This window comes from Podarcis raffonei, chromosome 3 (assembly GCF_027172205.1).
Source record: "Podarcis raffonei isolate rPodRaf1 chromosome 3, rPodRaf1.pri, whole genome shotgun sequence".
Classification (NCBI taxonomy): domain Eukaryota; kingdom Metazoa; phylum Chordata; class Lepidosauria; order Squamata; family Lacertidae; genus Podarcis; species Podarcis raffonei.
The window spans coordinates 123,490,723-123,517,047 of record NC_070604.1 but is presented as its reverse complement, the minus strand read 5'-3'; the positions used below and the strand labels follow the sequence as shown (position 1 = coordinate 123,517,047).

Genomic DNA, 26,325 nt, shown 5'->3' with positions numbered 1-26,325 from the left:
CACACATGTGAAATTGGCCTTGCAAATTACACGCCCTAAATTGGCTGTGACAAACAGAGCACTTGAGAAGGACACTCTGCCAGCATTCTTCCCTTACAACCAGGAACAGGGTTACTACTCTCACTTTTTCCAGACAATGGAGCTGTGATTTCAACCCAGGTTTTCCAAACCCAATAGTCCTTCCACATTGCATCATAGCTGAAAAGACATGGAGAAAATGATGATGCATGGCCCCTTTAGCAAGACTATCTTGCCCAACGAATAACCTGGGAGAAGGGGTGTCTCACAGAGAGTCTTGCACCTGAAAGGAATTGTGTGACTTGGCTTAATGACTGCAGTGGATCTCATCTTCCTACTTTTCTAAAAGATTCTGTAATAGCAGCAGTTGTCGTTGACAAGAAGTAAGTGTCATTTTCACCTGGAAGCAGTGATAAAGGATGGAAATTTCTTCCAGCACCCCCCCCCATGGAAAATTTTCCATTTGCCGGTAGTTAAATGCATTAAAAGCAATGAACTGCAAATACAGTATTAATCAAGCTTGGATGTTTTGAAGTGTTTACCTTTGTTTTACAAAATGCAAATAAAGTAGATATGCTAAATTAGATCACTTTTCAGGGCACCAGAGAAGTTTCCATAGAAATTTTCTGATGCAAATTACCCTGGAAAAATGGCCACCATTCAAATTTTTCCAGGAATCCCACATCACTGCCCAGAAAGAACACAGGGGAAGCCAGCGGTGGGGAAAGAGGGACAGGTTTGAGGAGGACTTGACCCAGATTACTGCTCCTCTGACTCATCCAATTAGCCAAATGCTGTTCAAGGCTTTAATTAGAATTGGGGTCATGAGGGAAGGAGAAGCAGCCAGGTAATTAGAGATCACGTGCGTCTGCATTCTGCCTGCTGTCTATTTTATTTTACAGAAATACAAACACACAGTGTTCCCTTTAACTCAACTAGCTAACCTGCAGAAAGCAGAAGGGAGGAGACAGCAGCAGCAGCAGCAGCCAGTGAGTTGCTCAGGAGAGGCAGCAAAGCAACATCAAATTAAGAGCCACCTCGTGACAATCCATGCCTGCAGGAGGATTTAAGGATCTGAACGCTGGTACTGTCAACAGACATGTGAAAAACCAGCTCCAAAGTTAATAGTACCTGTTTCGCCTTGTAAACAGCCAGAAAGGAAAAGGGGGTAGAAGAAGAAGAGGGAAGGAGGGAGGAAGCAAACTTGCTTAAGCACACTTGCTCAGGTCAGATGAGTTTTAAATGTATTTCCATTTTTGGCCACCAAGTTCTCCTTTTCTATCCTCAATCAGGAAGAGAGTCTTATTTATTTAGGGAAGTTTTTAATATTTAATGCTGTATTGTTTTTAACACTCGATTGGGAGCCGCCCAGAGTGGCTGGGGAAACTCAGCCAGATGGGCGGGATATTAATAATAATAATAATAATAATAATAATAATAAATATTATTATTTCATAAATAATAGAGGTCGGGGAGGGGCTTTGAAGGGCATCTAATCCAACCCCACACTCAATGCAGGAAATTTCTCACCGTACTTCATCATATTAGATTTGTTGTTATTTCTTTCTTTATTTGTTGTTTATTAAATTTGTATACTGCCTTTCATCTGAAGATCACTGGGCAGTTCACAACATAAAAATACAATTATGAAAACACCAAAGACATAATAAAAGAAAAACAAAACAATAACCCCCTCCCCTCCCTCAGATACATTGAAAAGGCCATAGAACGTTAATCAGCCAAATGCCTGGCGCCTAAAGATATGTAATGGAGATTTAGCATAAAATCACTACAACCAACACAAAGGGTTGGATCCAGAGTTGCCCTCCTGCAAACGGAAGAGTTCCTTCCATTCGGAGAAGGGACTGAGGTACAACAGGGTTTGTCATTTGGGAAAGCCAGGTGATTCCTGCCATTTCCCATGATGCCCCAGAGAGTTCCCACCCCTTTCCCCTCCTAATTAACCCACATGGCCTAACTTTCCCTATTGGACACACCAAGCATGAAGCTTCAGTGGCAGAGCTTATGGGGCTGCTAGTTAGCATTTCCCCCCATATTCTCTGGCCTACCATCCTACTCAAACCCCCATGGTCCTTGGGGACACTGCATACCAGGATGGCTGGCTGGGGCAGAGGCAAAGAATAGTCCCTATACCTTTTCCGCTGGCAAAAGAAACTCTGCAAATGTTCAGAGGCACGAGGCACACACACCTAGAACGGGTTGAATTCCTGGGAAGGGAAGGCTACCCCTCATTTTGCTCCCTCTGAGATGTGAAGACAAAACATGTTGGTTCACTCAGCCTTTGGGGAGATGGAGCCAATCTGAACCTGGCAGTTCCAGTATTGTGCTGTATTGTTTATTTTTGCTTTGCTGGTTTTTAGATGTTTTATCTTTTGCTGTAAACAGACTGATATGTTGTTGTGTTGTGCACCAGCCTGGGCTCTTTTTGGAGGAAGGGCAGTATGCAAACATAATAATAAATACTGAACACATTTTTGTTTTGTTTTTAAAAAAGGAAGAAAAAGCAGCAACCCCACTAAACCTGTCTAAAGTGTCCAGGAATGAGGACTGTCAATGAAGCCATCATGTTTGCCTCAAGAAGGTGGTTCTACATGATCTGGCATGGTATTCTCTGAGGTTTTGGCAGAGGAGGGAGAGAGCCTCAGTCCTAGCCTGGCATGCTATGCAACACATCACAATATCCCACGTGAAAAAATGCAACACATAGCAGATTCTCCCAAAGGGAACCACACACTCAAGTGTCATGATACTGTCAATGTAAGATGGATGTGAGCTTAAAGCTCTGTCTGCACAGAAGCACTTCAAGGTTTCAGTTCAAGGAAGTCATCGCACCAATCTACTGCAACATCCCAGAACCCAAGCACATTGTCAGTATATGCCACAGAAAGACTAGAGAAAAAGATCTGCTCTTTTTAAATCTGAAAATACACACACATAAATGATGATGATGAAGAAGTCAGAGTTCAACAAAAGAGGAAACCTAGAAGTCATCAGATGCAACATTTGAGATGGTGGTCTTCTAGCCAAAAATCATTTCCAGCGAAGGAGACAGAACAGGCGACTGGGTTCAACAGCTGTTAGGAAACAAAAGCTTAAATGCCACTTTCTCCACCCACAGCAAACTTTTTAAAAGGACTGCCTCCGCTGACAATGCATATCAATCTAAAAAGCCAAGCTAACACTGGAGAGGTGTTCTGCAGTGCTGTTTAACCAACACAGTGAATAGCGCAACCTACAAAACTATGGCAAAACTTGTCAAGCGGCCGAGGAGGCAGCCTGGCAACACATCACCACATAAAGCAGCAGCAGCAGCAGCAACCATACACAAAAGCCAGTTTCGTTTGATATTTATATACAACCCTTTCCTCCTGAAGGAGCACAGGAGCACAGAGTAATGAAAACAAACCATAATTAAAGCTGAAAAAAGCACAATGCTACCAGTACTAGACTCAAAGCAAATATATCTCCCGAAAGCTCAGGCAAGCAAATGTGGCCGACATCCAAAAATTGACAACATGGGAAACAGCTGCATTTCCCAGGGAGGGAGGGAGGAAGTTCCACAATCAAGGTGCCACCACAAAGAAGTCCCTGTCTCAAGTCACCAGTCCATAGGCCATACCTGTCCATGGGAACATGAGCCGGACCTCCCCGTCTGCCTCAACCCTAAAGGGAAAGAGGGATTGTGGAGGCATTCTTTTAAGTACTTGGTCCCTAAGCGGTTTAGGGCTTTGTATTCCCCCACTGTGGACGCGGGTGGCGCTGTGGGTAAAACCCCAGTGCCTAGGACTTGCTGATCGCATGGTCGGCGGTTCGAATCCCCGCGGCGGGGTGAGCTCCCGTCCTTCAGTCCCAGCTCCTGCCCACCTAGCAGTTCGAAAGCACCCCTAAGTGCAAGTAGATAAATAGGTACCGCTTTATAGCAGGAAGGTAAACGGCGTTTCCGTGTGCTGCGCTGGTGCTGGCTCGCCAGAGCAGCTTCGTCACGCTGGCCACGTGACCCGGAAGTGTCTCCGGACAGCGCTGGCCCCCAGCCTCTTACGTGAGATGGGTGCACAACCCTAGAGTCGGACACGACTGGCCCGTACGGGCAGGGGTACCTTTACCTTTATTCCCCCACTCACACCTTGAATTGGGCTCAGTATTGTGACATTCAGTGCTGTATCCAACAAAGTCGTCCCATTTGCGCAAGGACTTCTGCTAGTCCAACGTAACCTTTTCTCCCTATCTGTTTCAGAGTGTTGTGGGGGGCAGAACACATTTGGAGGGAGTGCACGGGGCAGGGAACGTCTCCTGCGCAAGTCTTTGTGTGAATGGAAGGACTTCGCTGGATACCAACCCTCAGCATCTGCCTGCTCTTGTCACCTTTAAAAATAATCCGCATGCACATCAAAACATTTTTTTAAAACTCTAAGCACAGCATCAACAGCTTAAGGACAGTCCATTACATCACAGTAACTCTTTGTGCATCCCTTCCTACCACTTGTCCCTAACGACAGCACAAGGAAGGTGAGGCTGGGAGTTGTTGCTTTCACACTGGAACCTTTCAAGGGGTGGTTCTCTGATGTCTATTCCCATGACAGAAGCTTCTGCATTCAGGTAGGTGGCCATGTTGGTCTGACGCAGTCGAAATCAATTAAAAAATTGTCCAGTAAGCTTTCGTGTGCTTCTTCAGACAGAAGCTCCTGCAGGTTTACTCAGAAACAAGTTCCATTAGAAATCAGGCAGGCAACATCCCTGCTGAGTCTCAGATTTCAGATTAAAATGGTTTTATTTCAAGAAGCCTTTGCACCATAGATGCAGTTCTATTTTATCTTAAATTTCCAAAATTTTAATACATACAAATTTTAGATACCTTCACCTATCTGTCTAAACTTCCCTCTTCCTCCCTCCATGGTTTCCATGTGCAGTACCAATGTTATACTCTTTTAAGTTTTTATCTATTTTAAACATTGTATATTGTATGTTTTTATATGTGGACAGCCCAGCCAGATGGGTGGGGTATAGAAATAATAAAATTATTATGCTTTTAAAAAATGTAAACCGCTTTGAGACATATTTTAAAAATGTATGCCCTCCTTTTCACTATATGTAAATAAAAATAAAAGGATTTGCCCTCATGAGACCCAAGTAACAGGCCTACCAGATGAAACCGATGGTCTATTTAGTCCAGCATTCTATTCTGACTCTGCTGCCAGTGGCCAACCAGATGGGAAGCCCTCTCCTGCTGTGATTCTCTGTGACTGAGATGCCTCTGATTCTGGAGGTAGGATAGAGCCATCTTGACTAATAGCCATGAATTTGTCCAAGAACCGTTTTAAGCCACTAAGATTGTGGTCACTACCAACACACCTTGTATTAGTGACTCTCACTGTTTAATTACATGAGTCAAGCAGTGCTTCCTTTTGTCCATCCTGAATCACTCATCATTCAGCTTCATTGCATGACCAGGGTTTTAGCACTTTTGAGAGATAAGAACTACTCTCAATCCACATCATGCATCGTTTTACACACCTCTATCACATTCTCCCTTACTTTTATATATAAGTCACGGGAACAGTTTTATTATGTGGGCTGTGATTTTCTGCAGATGATTCAATTGACAACAGTACATATCAACAACTTAGTGAACCATTTTCCCTTTCCGTTTTCTACTACTAACGACACTGAATTCCAGAATGACTCAGGTGCACAAGCAGACCTCCAGAACTATTAAAACATCCATAATGAACCTTCTGGGAACAGAGGTTTGTCAATTCCAGGAACTAATTTGCACTGCAACGCACCCTGGCCCGCCCAGGAGACAGAAACATCCTGCATGTTGCCTGGACCTGATTTTTCTAAAACAGAACTATGGATGCTTGTGTTTTTGTTTACTCAGATGAAGGTGCTGGAAAAGATGGGCATTTCACTGACAGACAAAGTCTGCCCACTTAACATTTTTAGTTAATTAGTTCTTTCTTTTTGGTTACCCTGAATTTTAAAAACTGATGACATTAAGAGCAGTCCTGCCCAGAAACAGTGTGAGATATTTTGGTGCCTGCTGGAGAACTATCTTGTTAACTGGTACCCGAAAGCTGTTATTAAGTCTTTGCTTGCATCTGGCTAAATACTGTTCCAAACACAGCAGGGATTAATGCAAGTTAGTCTGAGAGCTCACTCCTCAGTGAGCTTTGGAGTCTTCAAATCCAGACAGGATGGGGGCTCTTAGAAGCTTAAGAGACTGTAGTCATCTTGGATGTTTACCATAAGCAGAGCTTTCCGGAGTAGCAAATGGCTTTTGGTTGAACAGGCTGTTCCACCATTAAGACTGAAGTTCTAGGAAGAGGAAAGTAGTGAGGATGGAGGCAAACTACAGTTCTGACAGCTTGGAAAGGAACATAGAAATCTTTTTTTCTATTTAGTCAGAATATCGGTCCATCTAACTCAGTACTGACTGACAGCAATTCTCTGTGGTTCCAGGCAGGAGCATTTCCCAGCAATGCTAGACGATGCCAAGGATTTAAGTCTGTGACCATGCAAAGTATGTGTTTTATCACTGAGACAAGGGTGAGAAAGAGGCCTACACACGTGGGCTTGGCCTTCAAGAGCATCTCACAAGGGACTGCTGTTTTGAAATGGGGGCCACATTGCATCTCATGGCACCCCATCACCAAGAGTGGGAACACAGAATTACATGTCACCCACAGTTAACGACAACCTCATATTCACCTGATTCATGGGAACAGATGCCCCAAAAGGTGCAAGACTCGGAGCAAAAATTGGGATAGTCTGCAAAGATGAGAGGTGTAAAAACAGACAGTAGTAGTAGTGAGTAATTTTGACATATATTTTTAAGTTTTAGGGAGCTGCTTTCTTTTGCTGGTCCACTTCACTGGGTGATGAGTAAAGGGTTCCAGAATGCACAGTCATCTCAATTGTCAGCTTTCCTTACACACGTGCTGCGATCACCAGGAGCCCTTTCCACAAAGACCCACCGTCAGATGCAAACTTTTGCAATTTGCCACTGCGCCTCTGAAAAGCTCAAATTAGCTCAGATACAGAATCACCTCAGTGCCATGAAAGACAGTGCGAAGCCCTGTGAAGTTAAGGGACTGCCACAACTGACAGGGCTGACAGATATGCCACAGCAGCTACATCAGAAGGCAGCTTCACTGCTCCCTGCTCCTCAACTCAACCTGCAAGGGCTGACAATCCAAATACTTTGGGGGGGGGCACGAGAAAGAAAAGCCATTTCCTGATGTTCTGGAACCATCAGATCCACAGCCCTCACTAAGCATAACACCACCCCTTGCAAGGGCAGGGAAGCGGGCAGCTCCGTTTCGAAGCGCCCAGGCGGGGATCCCGGCGTTGCAGCGGGATGGGCTGGATGCCCGGCGGGTTCCCCTTCCTCTCGGCGCGAGGCCTGGAGCAGGAGGGCCGGGCGGGCAGGCAGGCAGGCAGACACGTGTCGGGCGAGCCCTTCACACGTCCGGCGGGGAGCTCGGGAGAGGGGCTGCCCCTCCTGCCGCCTTGCCCGCCCGCCCCTCCGCCGCCTCTTCCTCCTCCCCGGGCCCCGCCCCGCGTACCGTCCGGGCGGCCTCTGCCCAGGTGCGGCCCTTCTTCTTGCGGCCCTTCTCCCTCATGGCGGCGGGACGAGCGAGGGGCGCGGGCGCGTCCGAGGCGGGCGAGGGCGGGCTCTCTCTGTCCGGGCGGCGAGGAGGGCGGCGAGGAGGAGGAGGGCCAGGAAGGGCAGAGCCAGGAGGCCTCGGCCTGCGCGCCCGCCGCTCACACCCTCAGGCCCGCGACGCCAGCGGCTCCCCCGGCCGCCATGTTGGGAATCCTTCGGCAGTCACGTGACGGCGCCTCCGCCCCGCCCGACCAGGCCCCGCCCACCGCCCGGCCGGGGCGGAGCGAAAAGGCGACTCTGGACAGGAGGCTCCGCCCTTTGAAAGGGAGGGGGAGGAAGAGGAGCCGAGGAAGTTGCGCGCACGCGCGGGCCGCCGCCGCCATCTTCGAAGCCCGGGCTTCCTAAGGCGCATGCGTGGTGTGCCGCTGCCAGGGGCGGTGTCGCCGCGGGCTGTTGCCACCTGGGTCCGCCTCTGGTGAATCCGCAGAGCGCCTGCGCAGTGCAGAGAGGCGGGAGGAAGAAAAAGAAGGCGGAAGGCCCAGGAGCGGAGCTGTCAGCTGACAGATTTGAAAATAAGGGACCAGCAGCCAAAATAAGGGATTTGAGCCAACCAGTTAAAAGGGACCAGACAATTTGGGAGAGCAGCGCCTGTTTTTAGCCCTTGGTTTCCAGAGGTTGCTGCTCAAGGCACCAGCCGATGAAACACTGCAATGAAATAAGTGCCAGCAGCCACCACTTTTCGCGCAAAACGAAGTCCAGGCTACGAAGATGCTGCTGCTGCAGTTCTGTATCTTTTCTCTCTTGCTCCATCTGCCCCTCTCAGTTCCATCGGGCGGGGGGAGGGGGGAAATGGCTCCCAAAGTAAAACCGCAGATCAGACCATCTATGCTAGTCTACCACCATAGCGGTCAACTGTCCCTTATTTGGCGGGACAGTCCCTTATCCCAGCGCCGTGTCCCGCTGCTGTCCCTTATTGATGATGTCCCTTAAATTTCCCGGGTTTCAAAGGAAGCAGCTCCTCTCCCTCCCTCCCTGCCGGCCAGGGAGGAGGGAGGCTCCAACTGTGTTGCTTGGCTGCGTTGCTCACCCAATAAGGAGTCTAAGAACGACTGGGGGGTGGAGCTTGCCTGCCTTGTGCCCATCAAATCGGCCACCTTGCCTGGGGACTCGCCTTTGCTCAGCGCTTCCCAGCGGAGAGGTGACGGTGGTTTTCCTTGCTGCATCCCCTTTGCCGGGTTGCTGCGCTGTGGGAACCACCGCTTGAGGCTTCGTTTGGCTGCTGGCTGGGCTTTCTGCCTTTGGCTCGGAGGGGCTCAGAAGTCGAACATACCTGTGCCCAAAAAATCCCTTATTTTGGCTGCTGATCCCTTATTTTTGAGGCTGCTGGTCCCTTATTTTCAAATCTGTAAGTTGGCAGCTATGGTCTACCACTACAAATCTATAGGAGAAGCGCTTGCGGTCCTTCCTCCACTTTCCCCCAATATGGTTAGCCTTTGGAACACCTGCCCGCGCCTCCTCCTCCTCTCTCTGAACTGCTTTCTCCATGGTTGCCCTTTCTCTCCTCTCAAGGCTCCTCAGCAACTCATAGGCTGTGCCAGGCTGCCCATCTCATCCGGGTCCTTTGGCGGCACCGCCGCAGTACGGCCTAGTGGGAGCAGTGGTGACGGGCAGAGGGGAGGCCCCAAGCAGAGACGCTCAGTTCAGCGGCTGCGAGGAGGATGGCGGCAAAAGGGCCCGAGGCTCCCGCCAGTCCCGACGGGGAGGTGCTCCCAGGGGCCGAGGCTGGTGAGAGGAAGCTGGAGGGGGGTGGGCAACGCAGCCAAGCAACACAGTTGGAGCCTCCCTCCTCCCTCGCCGGCAGGGAGGGAGGGAGAGGAGCCAGGCGTTCAAACATAGGAAGGAAGGAAGGAAGGGCAGTGAGTATTGGGTGGTGGGTGTTTATTATTTATTTATTAAATTTATATACCACCCTTCTTCTGTTCCAAAAGCAAGGCACGCTTTCCCAGAGAAAGTAATGCAAAATGGATTAATCCGTTCCAGACTTTAAAAACAACCCCTAAAATAGCAATTCAACATGAATTTTACTGCCTAATGAGACTGTTGATCCATAAAATGAAAGCAATAAACAATGTTCTGCAGTCACACAATCAGTAGCTGAACTGGGTTCCACACAGTCACGAAAACAACAAGAAGAAGAGTTTGGATTTGATATCTCGCTTTATCACTACCCCACGGAGTCTTGGAAGACAGGAGTGTCTGGCCTGCTCTGGTCCATTGGGTCACGAAGAGTTGGACACAACTAAACAACAACAACAAGGAGTCTCAAAGCAGCTAACATTCTCTTTCCCCTTCCTCCCCCACAACAAACACTCTGTCAGGTGAGTGAGGCTGAGAGACTTCAGAGAAGTGTGACTAGCGCAAGGTCACCCAGCAGCTGCATGTGGAGGAGCGGGGAAGCGAACCCGGTTCGCCAGATTACGAGTCCACCGCTCTTAACCACTACACCACACTGGCTCCTCCACAAAAAGAAAAACGCAAAATAAAAAGCAAAATCAGACAGACCTCAGCATAACACTCAAAACAGAAGTGTGACATTCAAAACGGAGCATGTTCGGCTTCCGAAAAAAGAACATTTTCACCAGGTGCCTAAAGGTGCATAATGAAGGTGCCAGGCAAGCCTCCCTGGGGAGGGCATTCCACAAACGGGGAGCCACTGCAGAAAAGGCCCTTTCTCCTGTTGCCGCCCTCAGGACCTCAAATGAAGGAGGCACTCAAAGAAGGGCCTCCGAGGATGAATGCAGAGATTGGGACGGTTTATATGGGGAGAGGCGGGACTTGAGGTGTTGTGGTCCTGAGCCATTAAAAGACTTTATAGGTCAAAACCAGCACTGTATCCTTCCAGCCTTGTAGTATGTCTCTTTGCAACCACAAGGGCGCACAGGATCCAATTCAGCTGTCCATTTGTTAGTCCCCACCTCATAGGACTGTAATTTAAGAGTGTGTGAGAGTCTGTAAATATCAAAGATTTATCCAAAACAACATAGATGTGAACAGCCGCTTCTAACCACAAAAAAGACTCCCCAGGACCTGGCTGCACCATCTGCCTCAATGAGAGGTTTTCAGCATTATTTAATAATAATTATCAACAACATCGGTCTGAATTAGCCAGTTCCTCTCTATAAAGCTCTGTGGAGTCCCATATACGGTACCTGGAACATCGGCTTTTGTTAAATTGCTCTCAATGTTAAATCTAAAGAAACACTACATATAGATGCTAAAGCAACTTTCCATTGTTTGAGCTAAGTGGAACACATTAACTGTTCCAGTCATCTCTCAGATCCTGCATATCCAATTTACAACATTCCAAGAAACATTATAAACAACTACTATTAGTTTAGCTTTTTTGCATAGATCCAATGACTTCCTCCAGCAATGTAGTAGTTGCTGAGGAACTGAAAGCTTACAGCCCATGAATAGACACTAAAAGGTGCTACCTTTTGAAGGTGTTGCCATTCAATATCAGTGGAACAGCGATATCTAGCCTGCAAAATTGAAAGGGGTTAAAAAAATGTTCTCCACCCATTCCTATTAATTGGCCACGTGATTAAATTCCACTTCTCCCACAAAAAGGACTGCTCTCTGTTTTCACATCTGGATTCTTCCAGTTAGCTTAGGCTGACTACAGTGGACGCTCGGGTTGGAAACGCGATCCATGCGGGAGGCATGTTCGCAACCCGCACGTACGGGTCGCGATTTGGCGCTTCTGCGCATGCGCGACCTCTGAAACCTGGAAGTAACCCGTTCTAGTACTTCCGGGTTTCGGTACATCCGTAACCTGAAAAAACGCAACCTGAAGCGTCTATAACCCAAGGTATGACTGTATATGGGAATGCCACGATTCCGTGGCGTTGAAATTGCTAGTGGAAATTAGGATAAACCTCACATGATCCATCTAGCCACAGAGCGTGGCCTCAGCTATCACCTCTGAGACTACCCACACGAGTGTGTGCAGAAAAAGCTTGCCGATATTATGCACCTGCTAAAAGGTAGCATGCCTTGTGATACAGGTGTTGATCTGGATAATTAAATCATTCCAATATTTCTTGCATGCAAATCAGTATGGAGCTGTTCCCACTGGCTCTCTTCTGCCATTTGTGGCAGGAGGCTGCGCTCTCCTTGCAGCCCTTGTCTGCATGACCTTTAGCAAACTGCCTGCCTGGTAGTAACTGGAGCATGAAAGTGCAATCCTGCCAAGGCAAGCAAAACACACACACACCATGTGAGCTAAGTGACAAGTGGCCGCTGGGGATTTCTCTAGGTTTGATAAAGAGAAATCCCGTTTCGTTTCGTGCTGACCCAGCTTGCAGTTATTTCACAGGCTGCACTGGTTACCCTGTGCAGTTACCCTGACCAAAGAGGACTCAAAGAGAACATAAGGGTTGTTGTTGTTGTTTAGTCGTTTAGTCATGTCCGACTCTTTGTGACCCCCTGGACCAGAGCACGCCAGGCACCTCTGTCCTCCACTACCTCCCGCAGTTTGGTCAGACTCATGCTGGTAGCTTCGAGAACACTGTCCCACCATCTCGTCCTCTGCCATCCCCTTCTCCTTGTGCCCTCCATCTTTCCCAACATCAGGGTCTTTTCCAGGGAGTCTTCTCTTCTCATGAGGTGGCCAAAGTCTTGGAGCCTCAGCTTCAGAATCTGTCCTTCCAGTGAGCACTCAGGGCTGATTTCCTTCAGAATGGATGCGTTTGATCTTCTTGCAGTCCATGGGACAACAACGCTGTCTGTCTGCTAAAGATGTTTTCAAAAATGATACTTTTTAATCTGAGAAGTGCCACATCTGCAGTATGGAAAGACATTTAAAATCAAGAGTATGTTCTAGTAAGTGGAACTTCTATTTCGGTTGCGGGGTGTGGGGTGGGGACGGGACAAAACACAGTGGGTGGGCATGAGGCTTGAAGAGAGGGGTTCATGTCCCTCCACAGCCCATGAATTGGCACTTCACTGCCATCCACCCAAAGCCTCCACGGAGGTTTTCCCAGGGGTCTGATGTCTTACCTGCCCACTTTGGGGTTCCCTGGAGCATTTGGAACACCCCATCCCCTTCTCCCATTATCACAGGAAATCTAGGAAACACATCAACCCAGAAGATTTGGGTGACATGACCGTGGTGGAAGGAATTGTGGGACCTTGACCGTAGTGCCGTGAATCTGGGCCCATAACCTGTTGTTGGGATACAGCCAGGGAGACAGAGGCATCAGGCAGCCTCCACATCGTCTCCGCACGATCTCCTTGTCTCCCGTAGAACAGCATCATTCAATTAGCGATACGAGCCTCAGACACATTCCAAGACTTGTGCACACCCTTTTTGCTTTGTTCCCACAACAGAAGATTCGGCCAGGAGAGCATATTTACAGCTTTGTTCAACGTTGATCAGAAGAAAGGAAAAACATGACTGCTTGCATCCGTGTCCAGGAAAACAGCCCTAGCAAAAGCTATATACAAAACGGAAACTCCCAGTGAGCAGGAAGTAAACAGGCATGTGACACACAACAGCCTGTTCCCTTTTTAAGGTGGAACAGAAATATTCTAACATGTGGAACACCCCATCCCCTTCTCCCATTATCACAGGAAATCTAGGAAACACATCAACCCAGAGGATTTGGGTGACATCACTGTGGTGGAAGGAATTGTGGGACCTTGACCGTAGGCTTTTGGAACAGTGGTCAAGCAGCAGCCCAGTATGTCTGTAGCCTGTCAAAGTCTTGTTTGGAGCCCAGTGTGCAATTCAGCTGTGCATCCATTTTGAATGCTAGAAGCAATTCAGGAGAAAGGCCACTAGGTGCCCTCACAACTCTAGCAAAAGGAGATGAATAGCTGGCCGTGTAATTCCAAGATCCCTCTGCACAGCAGCCATGAACTCAAGACACGGAACTTGTTTTGAATGTGAAGAAACTCCTCCATGCAGTGGAGATAAAAGGTTTGGCCTTCCAAATCTGATGGGCCTGACCTAACACCTCCCTCCCTCTTTGAAAAATAAGAAGCGGAGCATTGGCTGAGTAATGGCACAAGTGGTGTGTCATTTCTAAGATGACAGCTGCCAAGTCGCAAATCAAACCCAGCAGAAACCTCTTGGGGGTTGCAGCCAACTTGGATCTCCCTACAGAAGTAGGGGCAGGTGGTGAGTCATCCCTGCTGAGGAGACCAGCCCTGCCACAGCTAGATGGGGCGACTGTGCTGCATTGCTGATGCGCAGGTGGAGTCCTGAGCCGCAGGAAGCTGCCTTGTGCTGAGTAAGACCCACCGATCCATCCAGCTCGGGGTGGTGGACATGGAGGAGGAAGACTTGATTTTGCATCCCTGTTCAGCTACAATGTGTGACGCGGGTGGCGCTGTGGGTTAAACTACAGAGCCTAGGACTTGCCGATCAGGTGGTTGGCGGTTCGAATCCCCGCAACAGGGTGAGCTCCCGTTGCTCGGTCCCTGCTCCTGCCAACCTAGCAGTTCGAAAGCACGTCAAAGTGCAAGTAGATAAATAGGTACCACTCCGGTGGAAAGGTAAACGTGTTTCTGTGCGCTGCTCTGGTTCGCCAGAAGCGGCTTAGTCATGCTGGCCACATGACCCGGAAGCTGTACGCCAGCTCCCTCGGCCAATAAAGCGAGATGAGCGCCGCAACCCCAGAGTCGGCCACGACTGGACCTAACGGTCAGGGGTCCCTTTACCTTTACTCAGCTACAATACTCATGGACCCTGGGTCAGACATTGTCTGTCAACCCAACTTGCTTCACCAGGTTGGTGTGAGAATAAATAGGGGGCAGGCCATGTATTTCACCTGAGAACTTTGGAGGAAAGGCAGGATAACATGATGCCTAAACAAACATGACACCTGACCAAGAGGAGGAGTACTAGCAAGGGGGGGTGCCCTGTGGCCCTCCAAATGTCGTCATGCCAAACCCCATCCATCAAGAAGCCTGCCAGCTTTTTGCATGCTATTTCCTGGACATTTAGGAATAACGTGCCCGGCTGATGGCAGAGCGAATTCCCCCGTGTCTTCCAGACATGCTGCCAATCTTTGCTCCGTGTTCATCAGAGCTCAGCACTGTGATGCCGCTGTTCTGGGAAGCGAATGGGGGGGGCGGGGGGGGGCAGAAGATTCCCGATAAAGACTCACAAGACCAGCCAGCCACCGTGACGAAGAAACAGCCAGACACAATCCGAAATCTCTTTAATTAGCTCACACACTTTTATTTTCATCGTTATAAACTGCAGACTTTGGGGCTTTCTCGTCATGCTCCCCCAACCAGCCCCGCATTTTTTCTGCTGCTGTTTGTCCTGAGCATTTACTTTCTCTGCTGGCCTGGACCTTTTCCGGCTTGTGATGTGGGGCTCTACTATGGAGGTCAGATTTGACCACGGTGGGATAGTTTAGGGCAAGTGTCCCCCCCCCAAAAAAAGTCAGGAGTGATGCCAATGAATGAAGCTGGTCTCCTTTTTCAACAATGCTCATTCCTTTATTGTCAGGGCTGGGCTTTTTGGAAGGGTGCTGCCACCACAATGTCCAGGCCCACACCAAATCAAAGCGACGTCACAAGGGAGCTCTCCACCCAGAACCAGAGGGGGTGTGGGACGACAACCTCTGCCAGTACATTATGTATAATATAACTATGCTTAATATGTCCTGTATATTCATATGTATAGAGCAACAAGCATGGGCCACCACCGTATACCGACTTTTGACTTCCTAAGTAAATCACCACCACAGCAACAGGCACAGACGATTTTGGTCCCAGTCTAGGCCCTTGTCTTGCTGACCAACCAAGTCCCTCCCACTTTCCACCCCACTCTGGAATTTCCCCCAGTCTCCAGCCCCCCACATTAGCGCAAATTCCACAGTTTCCCTGGGCGGGACACCCACAAGCAGCCACGCAACACATACACACCCCCAACACACACATTCATATGTAAATACAGACTCGCCAACATACAAAGAACAAAGAACATCAGAAATCTACATCTGAGGTTGTGGCAGCCCCTTGTACAGAGACACCTCCGCCAGTGGGAACTGGCTCCTGTCTTAAATAACAGTATTTCTTTACAGCTGTCCTTGAGTTTTGTGCTAGGAAGGTCGTTGGAGGTTATTGGCAGCACAGCGGTGGATTGAGAAACGCAGAGTGTGAGAGATCTCCCAACGCAAAGTACATGGCAGGAGGAAATGGCAGGCTTTGGCGTAAAAAGTATAGCTTGTTGGACCCCTTGTTTGCACCACCGCCGGTAGGGGGGGTGAGTGAGGTTAACTTCCCAGTGACACCTCCAACTCCCTAAAGCCAAAATTTGTAGCGCAAGAGGCGTCGCTCGGCCTCAACACACTGACCTCCATTTCCCATCCAGGCGGAATGGAAATAATTCTGTTCTATTGTAGTTCCCAATGCGATGGCTGCTCTCGTCTTTGTGGTGCTGTAGAAAACAATTCCTCAGGGAGAAGTAACGTCTTTAGCCTTTGAAACTGGGAAGGACGCATCGCCTCTCTTCTGGCAGATCTCCAGAAAGCACACTTTTCTAACCCACGGTAAACAAAGGACAAAAAGCTCAGCTGAGCCTTCAGGTGCACCTCTAGACGTGGGGCTGGCCTTCAGAAGTCTCTGCTGTCCCTTTAGTGTGTGTGGCTGTTGTGCTGTGAAGTAAACCAAGCAGCTTCCCCTGGGTGTGCTTGTTCCTGGCTCCAGAGCCATGCACAGATCTCTTGAGTTTATGGGAATCAAAGGCAAGGAAGTGCAGAGTTAATTCAAATTCACTCTCAGACAGGTGAAGGAGTGAGAGGGGTCTTCCTCCAGCTGCTGGACTACAGAAATGCATCTTCTTTTGTAAGCATTCAGCCTCCCTGACCCTCTCTGGCTGGCCCAGGAACTTCTTCCAGCCCAACAGGAAAGACAATCCCTTTTGCTTTGGATGCAGAAGGTCTCAGGTTCACTCCCCAGCTGCATTGAGGGCAGGTAAAGACCCCCTGTCAGAAACCCTGGAGAGCCATTGTCCATCAATGAAGACAGTATCAAGGCAGATGGACCAATGGTTTGGCCTGGTGTACGGCAGCTTCCTCGGTTCCTATAGTCCATATAGCACAGCTTTCTCTGCTGCTACTAGGCACTATTAATTCCCCAGCCATGTGCAGGACCCCAACAAATCATGGCAGCTCAGCATCTCTGGAGGGCTAGCAGCTCCTACAAGCAGCTGGTCCACAGAATGCACTGGGAGCAGCCAGGGCAGCCGGTCAGGGACCAAGGGGCATAACACACTGTTAAACTGCATAGCAAGACGGTTCCTGCCGGACCACCTCTGGAAAGCCTTTTCTGCATCGAGAGTTTTCCGGGTACATTGTACTTTTAGTATATATTTTATCTATATTAATAATATATATTGTTGTTCACTGCTTTTGGAGCCTTGGGTTAAAAAGCGGTATATAAATAAACCATAGCATAGAAAATACGCTGTTTCTATTCCCTTGCCCAAAAGCAGCTTGCAGAGTCCCCTTCCCACCCACCTTCTGGCGGTTTGTGCCTTTCAGAAGCAGAGACCACAAACTCCCCCTGTTCTGCATCCAGGAGTTGGGAATAACTGCTGCTGCTGCTCCGCCCCCTGGAACGACCCTCAGCCAAATTCCATACTCGCAACCACCAGGTGTGGATCCGAATCCCTGCTTCATTCAATAGGGGTCTCATATGGGGGGCAATAATTTGTCCTGCTACCTTTCCTTTAGCCATCACAGGGACTTACCTGAAGGAGCATCTCCACCCCCATCATTCTGCCCGGACGCTGAGGTCCAGCTCCGAGGGCCTTCTGGCGGTTCCCTCATTGCGAGAAGCCGAGTTACAGGGAACCAGGCAGAGGGCCTTCTCGGTGGTGGCGCCCGCCCTGTGGAACACCCTCCCACCAGATGTCAAAGAAATAAACAACTACCTAACATTTAGAAGACATCTGAAGGCAGCCCTGTTCAGGGAAGTTTTTAATATGTGACATTTTAATGTATTTTTAATCTTTGTTGGAAGCCGCCCAGAGTGGCTGGGGAAACCCAGCCAGATGGGCGGGATACAAATAATAAATTACTATTACTATTTGGGGCTGGCTCCAGAGTAAACGAGAGATGAGGAAGCTGCAGAATCCTCGGCCAGGACTAGAGCGGCAAGAAGGAAACTCGGGGAGTCGGGCTGATTGAGAGGGACCTGTAGCCCCACCACAGACTGGACCACCCTCCCAATGCTTCAGGCTGTGCTCTCAGGCTGACCTAGTGGGACTGCCCAGCTAGGAACATCAGAAGCTGCCGTCGACACAATCAGACCACTGCTTCGTCGAGATCAATCTGGTCTGCACCAGCTGGCATCCCTGGTTGTCCACGGTTTCTCCCAGCCCTCCCTGGAGATGACAAGGACTGAGCCCAGGACCTTTTGCACCCAGAGCAGGTGTCTGTGCCGTCTGAGCCACGGCCCGGCCCCTAGCTCAGTGCCACAGCTGCCTTTTCACCAAGTCCCTCCTTTTTCCTCCTCTGGTTTCTGGTCTTCGACCGTGGAGAGCGGAAGAGTCTTCCTGCTACAAAAGCTGCAGCAGGCACAGGGCGGATCATTCAGAGCACTGCGAAACTCTGCCACTTCCCTCTCTCAAAGAAAGGTGGCTCAACAAACCTTTCCCACTGACCTCCTGGCCACCCCATCGCCTTTGCTCTCGTGCCCTCACACCTTTCTCCATTTGCTGCCCATTGTGGCTGCTTGTGGCCGAGTCCCAGGCAACCGGGGGTGTCTTTGGGAGCGGCATTGTAAGGATTGGTGGCAACGGCGCACTGGCAGCTATCACACCAGCCAGCAAGCGCTCTCCATCTCCCCTAGCTAAATGCAGCCTGCGGGCTTTCCCCAAGAGAGAGGGTTCATCAACACTTCCGCCTGCCTAGAAAGCAAGATCTGAGCCATTTCCCTCTTGCCCCTCTCTCCTTTCCCAGGAAAAAACCCACTCTTTAGCCTCAAATCGGAACAAGAAGATTGCTGTTGGCTCCGATTGAGCACTAAAGAGTGGTTTTCCCCATGAGAAAGCGGATAAGTTTTGCTTATTTCTAGGAAATTCCCAGGCCAATTTTAGGGGCAGCCACAAAGCTAAGTGACTAGAAGCCAAAGGGCCACTTATGCAGAGAGACACTGAACATGAGGAAAAGGCAAGGGGCGTGAGGGCTGGGTTTGGTGGTGGCGGGGGGTTTATTCCGCATTGCCCTCCACCTTTCTCTTTGATTTCTCTGCCTTCCCCTCCTGACCTCAACGTGGCCCCAGGAGGTCCTTGCAACCAGCTGTATGCTGCATCAAAGCTGCCTGTCCCCCTTGCCGCTGCAAGAGAGCCATGAATTTCGAGTAAAACTCAAGAGGTGCCCTTTCCTCTGCTCTCTCAGGGGAGCGGGGCCCTCCGCCTCTCTCCCCATGTGAGGCACATGATTGGTTCTTGACTTCAGGACGTCTCTTCCCAGTCAAAATGTGGATGATTCCTGTCCTGGAGAGGGAATATGCAACATCCCTGCCATGTGGGCCATTGCAGTCGCTTGGTGGGTCAAGCGGGGGCCCCAGCCAGTGGTGCTGGTGAGAAGGTCTCGTAGCATCCCGGCCCCCTCACAGATCTGCTTGCATAATCAGTCCTTAGGCTCTCGCTGTGCAGCATGGAGCCATTTGGTGTGTTTTTTGGCTGGGTGAACAGAAGGCAAGGTGAAGCCGACGGTCTTGGTGCGAGAGCAGAGAGGATTCCGTGGCTGGCAAGAAGGTCGAATCCTGCCTCCAAGCTCTGCCAGCACCGACCAAACACTCCTCGTAGGGGACACTGCAAGGAGGCAGCGATTTCTTCCGAGGGAACAGAGGGGGCTGGGAGCCGAGTGCAATTGGTTTGGGCTCCGCCTGCCCCAAACAGGTGTCCGTACTGAGCTCAGAACATCGACAGGGTGAAGAAAAAGCAAGAGTCCGCCTTCTAGGAAGGTTGTGCGTGGTGCCAGGCTGCCCCCCAACATTGCCAGGGGAGCAGCTGGCACTGAGGACGCTGCTTGGCCCCAAAGAAGAACCCGCCCCCAGCATCCGTACAAAGACACATCATAAATAAATATGTTAAATAAATAGAGCGACAGTCCAGAGAGGGCGGGGGGACGGGCCCCCCGGAACCATCCTCCCGTTTGGATGCACAGAGACACACACACACACGCACACACACACACACACACACACAAGAAGTAGCTAAGGACAAAGATGAGTTAGTGCGGGGGGAGCCCCCTCCCTGGACCACGTGTCCTCCGAGGCAGCAGGTGACAGGAGAAGGAGCCTCATCCTCCATGTGCGAAAGGAAGGGCCAGGGAGGGCCAACGGGGCCTTGTTACTCGTGAGCCAGTGCTGTGGCAGCGTTCTGTGAGCTGGAGGCAAGGGACACGTGCGTCGTCGACGAGGGCAGGGAACGAGGAGCCTGGCACCTGCAGGAGAGAGACGAGAAGGAGGGGGAGAGTGAGGGGCCGTGCTGCCCTCTTTCTTCCCTGCCGGCCCAAATGCCCCACGTCCCTCAAGCAAGCTCCCCCTCCGGGAACCCAGGGCAGACCAACAGCCCCTCCAGACTCAGCAGCAGGGCTCAGAAAACTTTTTCCGCAGGAGGCCGGTCCACCGTCCCTCAGACCTTGTGGAGGGCCGGACTATATACAGTGGTACCTCGCAAGACGAATGCCTCGCAAGACGAAAAACTCGTAAGACGAAAGAGTTTTCCGTTTTTTGAGTCGCTTCGCAAGACGAAGTTCCCTATGGGCTTGCTTTGCAAGACGAAAACGTCTTGCGAGTTCTTGCAAGTTTGTTTCCTTTTTCTTAAAGCCGCTAAGTACCGTTAATAGCCGTGCTTCGCAAGACGATAAATCCGCGAGACGAAGAAACTCGCAGAACGAATTAATTTCGTCTTGCGAGGCACCACTGTACAGCGGTACCTCTGGTTGCGAACGGGATCCGTTCCGGAGCCCCGATCGCAACATGAAAGGAACGCAACCCGCAGCAGCGCGCCTGCGCATGCGCGGGTTGCGATTCGCCGCTTCTGCGCATGCGCATGATGTCATTTTGCGCTTTGAGCGGCGAAACCTGGAAGTAACCCTTTCCGGTACTTCCGAGTCGCCACAGGACGTAACCCGAAAGAACGTAACATGAAGCAGACGTAACATGAGGTGTGACTGTATATATATATATATATTTAAATACCCAAATGAATTCCTATGCACACTGCGAAGGGGGGCAAGCAGTCCTCCCCCCCCACCCCACCCCAGCCACCTTCTCAGTGTGCCGCCTGCCTCATTCGCCAAAGGGCTGGCAGCGGTGGCACAAAACGGGCTTCCTCCCCGCCTAGAGAAAGAAGGTGCTCCCGCCGCTGCCGCCACTGCTGCTGCTTCTCAAGAAGCGAGTAGGCAGCGCAAGCTCATCCGCTCCGCTCTCTGGCCCACAGGAGCACCAGGGCGGCGCTGAGACGTCTCTGCCAATCAAACGCCGCTAAGGTAAACCAGCTGTGGCGTTTGATAGGCAGAGCCGCCCCCGCTTGGCCTCTTCCTCCCGTCGCCATCCCCGGGAGTCTCGGCTTCGCGGCGGGTTCCGGCTTCGCAATGCGGACTGGATTTAGGACCCAGGTGGGCCTGATCCGGCCTGGGGGCCTGAGTTTGCTGACGCCTACTCAGCAGCCTTAACTTCCCCGTTGCCAGAGAGAGAGAGGACACAGTGAAAATGTCCGCTCACAGCTGTTAACCCCCCAAATCTGGGAAATGGCCAGAAGTCACCCCACGGTTCTCTGTTGTTTATGCCGGGCATCCCAGAACCTGGTTGATTCCCAGCCTGCTCTTCTGATTGGCTGGCACGTAGCTGAAAAGATCAAATGCCGGTCCTGGGTGACCACTGCATTCCTTCTGCTTGACCGGTCCTCCTCAGCCTCTGTGGGCCATTCCTAGCCTTCTTACTTGGCTAATGCCATACCTTTGGACCTCTCCGGTAGCCCCAGATTCTGCCAGAGTCCTACTCGAGTGTAGGCTGAGCTCCTGACATCCTGGTGGGGAAATGTCTCCACCTCAAATTCACTCCCAGCTGTGCAGATGAGCACTCCACAACACCTTCTCCATCACTGCTCTCTCTCTCGCTCACTCACCAAGACCGCGACTTCCGCACTCGCGACGCCGCCGGTCGCTCCAGGAGGCTGTCGAGACGCATGAGCCTCTCCAGGTGCAGGGCCCGTGGATCGTGCTCGCTCGGGTCTCGTGTGATCTCGAACTCAAAGACGGCCGGCGGGGAGACGTCCAGTTCCAGGAACATGATATTCTCAGCCTGTGATGAAATCAGGGAAGGGAGGGAATTCAGAAAGGAGAGGCCAGTTTGCCAAGGAGGTGGCGCAGAAAAAGGGTGCAAATGCAACACATCCACAAAAAATACGAAGAGGGATTTGTCCTCTCGTCGATTTGCAGAATGGTAGAATTAGAAGGGAATCCCCAAGGTCATCTAGTCCAACCCCCCCCGCCGCCGCAAGGCAGGAATCACAACTAAAGCATTCCGGATGGATAGCCACCCAACCTCTGCTAAAAAATATCCCTCCAGGGAAGGAGATTTAGAAAGGGGATTCCCTAATACTTGCTTAGTTATTTTACATACTTCTCACTCATCATGGCCACCTCTTTCCCCCTTTTCTTCCTAAAGTAACATGAATGTCTCAACAAATGAAACTGTAGAAACTGTAGAAAATGTAACTTGAAAAAAGAGACAAAAACAACATTTGACAGATAATAATAATTTAAAAAAAAAGAAAGGAAGGAAAGAAAGAAAGAATTCCTCAAATCATCTTGAAGGTAAAGAAATACTGATAACCTTTGCCTTCTGCTAATTCCCCATGAATTAGCCTGGATTGTGAGTTATTTGTGGCAACAAAGACTATTGTGTAAAGCCTATTTGCTGTAGCCGCAGCCCTAGGAGACGGTGTCGCTACAAATCTATATGAACCTTCCTCCAAATCTGAGATGGGCAGAGTTCCCTGAGATGAGTTTGCACCATCAAAATGGCAGCCACAGGGAGGAGGGAGGGGGCTTCCACTGGGTGCTGCCTTTGTCCCAAATGGTCTAGGTCCCGGACTCCTCCCATATGGAGCCACCCTTATTTTGAGGCCCTCCATCACTGGGAAGAGCTACTGGAGAGAAGACACAGTGGTGGCCAAACTCAGCCCTCCAGCTGTTTTAGGACTACAACTCCCATCATCCCTAGCTAACAGGACCAGTGGTCAGGGATGATGGGAACCGTAGTCCCAAAACAGCTGGAGGACTGAGTTTGGCCACCAATGTTCAGACTTACTGTATTCTTATCTCGGCTTTGATTGCTATTTGTCGTATTTTTCCGTCTATAAGACGCCCCCATTTATAAGACGGCCCCTATTTTTGTGGACCCAGATTTAAGAAAATGGGGGGTGGGATGTATCCGTGTATAAGATGCCCCTTAATTTTTGACATTATTCTTAAGGGAAAAAACCTAGTCTTATACACGGGAAAATACGGTGCTTTTGTGTTGTGGATTTTAAAATCTTGTTGGCTGCCTTGTAGATGTTTCTTTCTGGACCCGAGACTTTCCATCGGTCCATCTGAGTGGTGCTTGCTTTGCGACCAGGAAGTTCGCTCATCTCAGGGTCCCCTTCCCGCCCCCAGATCCCGTTTCTCCCTCCCCCCTCCTCTGAGGTCCTCTCGGCTCACCCGGTACCGAGGATGGGAGCCCATCGACATGGCCAGGCGAGCGTACTGGCTGATGGGCCTCTTGTACCCCACGGCGGAGGTCGGCCGCTTCTTCATCTGGGTGGCCGTGGTGGTGGTGGGGCTGTTGCTTCCGCTCCCGCTGCTGCTGTAAAGAGATTGGTTTCCAAGAATGGAGAACGGGCGTAGGACGGGCTCAGGATCAACAGCATTGATAAAAAGCTTAGTGTGTGGCACATCTCTGCCACCCTGCGCCTGAGTTGGTGGGCAAAGGATTCCCCGTCTGCCTTGCCCCATCTAATTATTTTGCTATTATTTGTTAAATTTGCTATTATTTGTTAAATAAACGGCCTCGGTCCAGTATATCTGAAGGAGCGTCTCCACCTCCATCGTTCTGCCCAGACACTGAGGTCCAGCTCCGAGGGCCTTCTGGTGGTTCCCTCACTGCAAGAAGCCAAGTTACAGGGAACCAGGCAGAGGGCCTTCTCGGTAGTGGCACCCACCCTGTGGAACGCCCTCCCACCAGATGTCAAAGAGAACAACAACTACCAAACTTTTAGAAGACATCTGAAGGCAGCCCTGTTTAGGGAAGCTTTTAATGTTTGATGTATTACTGTATTTTAATATTTTGTTGGAAGCCACCCAGAGTGGCTGGGGAAGCCCGGCCAGATGGGCGGGGTACAAATAAATTATTATTATTATTATTATTATTATTATTATTATTATTATTATGCACTGCCCTTCATCCAAAGATCCCAAGGCAGCTCACAACAGAAATAAATACAAAATGAGAATGCAGGCAACTCCCCACTTGCATGCAATGTGCATGGCGCTGGGAACCCAGAAGTGGTGCATGGCTTGTGAAGAGACCCTCCCCACATCCTCTTTGGCTCTGGGAAGGTCTCCTCGTGAGCCGGAGCCCAAAGAGAAAAGCCTCCCTGAGTCCCAGTTGGGGCAAAGGTGGAATATAAATAAATTTAATAATCACAATAATAATAATTTCCTGGGATCTCCTGGCTGTCCTCAGAGGTGCTTCTCATTTGGGCTACTGTATGTGCTACAAATGTAGATGAACTTGATATCTGCTCAACTGGCTCCAGGTGAGGAACCCAGGTGTTTTTTTTTGGGGGGGGGTTGCTCGGGCAGAGAGCAGTTCTGCCCTTGTCGGCAGACCCTCCTCCCACCGAAGGGCTCAGAAACTCACCTTCCTGGCGTTAGCACCAAGGGCTGGAATTTCCACTGGTCTTCCTCGCAGTCAAAGTAAAGGCGGTTCATGATTTTGTTCTTCTCTTCGGGGGGGATGAAGTTTTCAATGATCAGATACCTGAGCAAAGATGGAATGAGCAGCATCAGCAGGAGGCAGGCTGCCTGGGGAAGCAGGGGGTCTGCCCACGTGGGGATTTCAGATTTTTATTTATTCCCACACGGCTGGAAAAAGAAGGCGGGGACAGCTTGGGGGCCGATGAAAACAGGCGGGTGACTAAGTGAGCGACACTGGATTTATTTTATCACTTGTTCTGAAAGGTGTGAACTGTTAGAATTCCTGCTCTATGGTTGCAGTCATGGGATTGTTGTCTATCACATGACGGTGTATGTTTTGACTCCACGGAGTGGGAAGTGACAGAGACAGGATGTTTGTGTTCCTGTGTTCCATGAAGTGGTGAAGGGACAGGCTACCTGCCCCCAGGCTACCAGTTGGTTTGGCCAACCAAAACATAGTTTGTACAGCCTGGTTCCTGTTATCCGGTTAATGCACTTTAGCTAATGGACTCTTGAGGAAGGAATTTCTAAGGAATTTGGGGCTTATTGGGGCCTGGGGCCTGTTTTAGGGAATTCTATATTCAGGCTTGGGTAGCCTGCCCCTTCAGTGGGACTATTGTCCTTTGTTTTTTCTCTTTGCTGTCTGATATCAGAGAGAGAGAGGGAGCCATGTTGCAGTGCTCTGTGTGTAAATAAAGTAGATTAGCCAAAATGCTGAGTTGTTGAGGTCTGTCACGCAAACTGTGCAGGCTCTGCGGATCCCTAAGTGTGCCGGTGTCTGTCGGCATCAATCGCTGTGATGTTTGGGCAAAAGAAAGTTTTTTAAGCTCCCGAACGATGGACCAGGAGGGAGGGAACATGCCAGTCAGGCATGTGTCTCTGCCAGGGTCATACTTGAGAGGAGGATGAGCTCCTGACACATACCTGAGCAAAGATTGAACGGGCAGCAACAGCAGGAGGCAGGCTGCCGAGGGAAACGGGGGGGGGGGTTGCCCATGTGGGGATTTCATATTTTTATTTATTCCCACATGGCTGGGAAAAGAAGGCGGGGACAGCTTGGGGGCCGATGAAAACAGGTGGGTAACTAAGTGAGCAACAGTGGATTTACCATATTTTTTGCTCTATAAGATGCACTCCCCCCCTCCTAAAAAGTAAGGGGAAAGGTGTGTGCATCTTATGGAGCGAATGTAGGCTGTGCTGCTATCCCAGAAGCCAGAACAGCAAGAGGGATTGCTGCTTTCACTGCATAGTGATCCCTCTTGCTGTTCTGGCTTCTGAGATTCAGAATATTTTTTTTCTTGTTTTCCTCCTCCCAAAACTAGGTGCGTCTTGCGGTCTGGTGCGTCTTATAGAGCAAAAAATACATTATTTTATCACTTGTTCTGAAAGGTGTGAACTGGTCATACCAGTGTAGGAATCTGGTTGGCCACTGTGAGAACAGGATGCCTGACTAGATGGGCCAGATCCAGCTGCCTCGCTCTGCTTGTGTTCTCACATTTTAGGACATCCCCTACAAGTGAAGTGAAGGACATGAGGCAGGAGTTGGTAATGCAGGCGAGCTGCGCAGGAGCAAGCTGCCGGCTAGCTCTGCGGAGGCTCCTTTTATTGGCACAATATGCAAAACCAGTCAGATACATTTTGGACTGTGACCTTTACACATCTTCTAATCCCGAGATTGTG

The 26,325-nt window shown here is 50.1% G+C and overlaps 2 protein-coding genes across 3 annotated transcripts in view; both read right to left on the bottom strand.

Annotated features, from left to right (window-relative positions):
* The window catches only part of ASXL2 (ASXL transcriptional regulator 2), a 62,585-nt gene extending 54,734 nt beyond the window's left edge, over nt 1-7,851 (bottom strand). The window contains exon 1 of the mRNA XM_053383851.1: nt 7,605-7,851. Coding sequence (XP_053239826.1) covers nt 7,605-7,661 — 57 coding nt within the window. The 5' untranslated portion in view covers nt 7,662-7,851. The remainder of the gene's footprint in view (nt 1-7,604) is intronic.
* A 7,018-nt stretch (nt 7,852-14,869) lies between these two features.
* Nucleotides 14,870-26,325, bottom strand: part of KIF3C (kinesin family member 3C) — a 42,718-nt gene continuing 31,262 nt past the window's right edge. The window contains exons 5-8 of one of the 2 annotated variants that reach the window (XM_053383862.1): nt 24,590-24,709; nt 23,389-23,530; nt 21,810-21,985; nt 14,870-20,121 (exon numbers count right to left, since the gene is read on the bottom strand). In XM_053383862.1, coding sequence (XP_053239837.1) covers nt 20,028-20,121; nt 21,810-21,985; nt 23,389-23,530; nt 24,590-24,709 — 532 coding nt within the window. In that variant the 3' untranslated portion in view covers nt 14,870-20,027. Of the gene's footprint in view, nt 20,122-21,809; nt 21,986-23,388; nt 23,534-24,589; nt 24,710-26,325 lie in introns of both variants that reach the window. The other variant, XM_053383861.1, reaches the window with a different exon arrangement.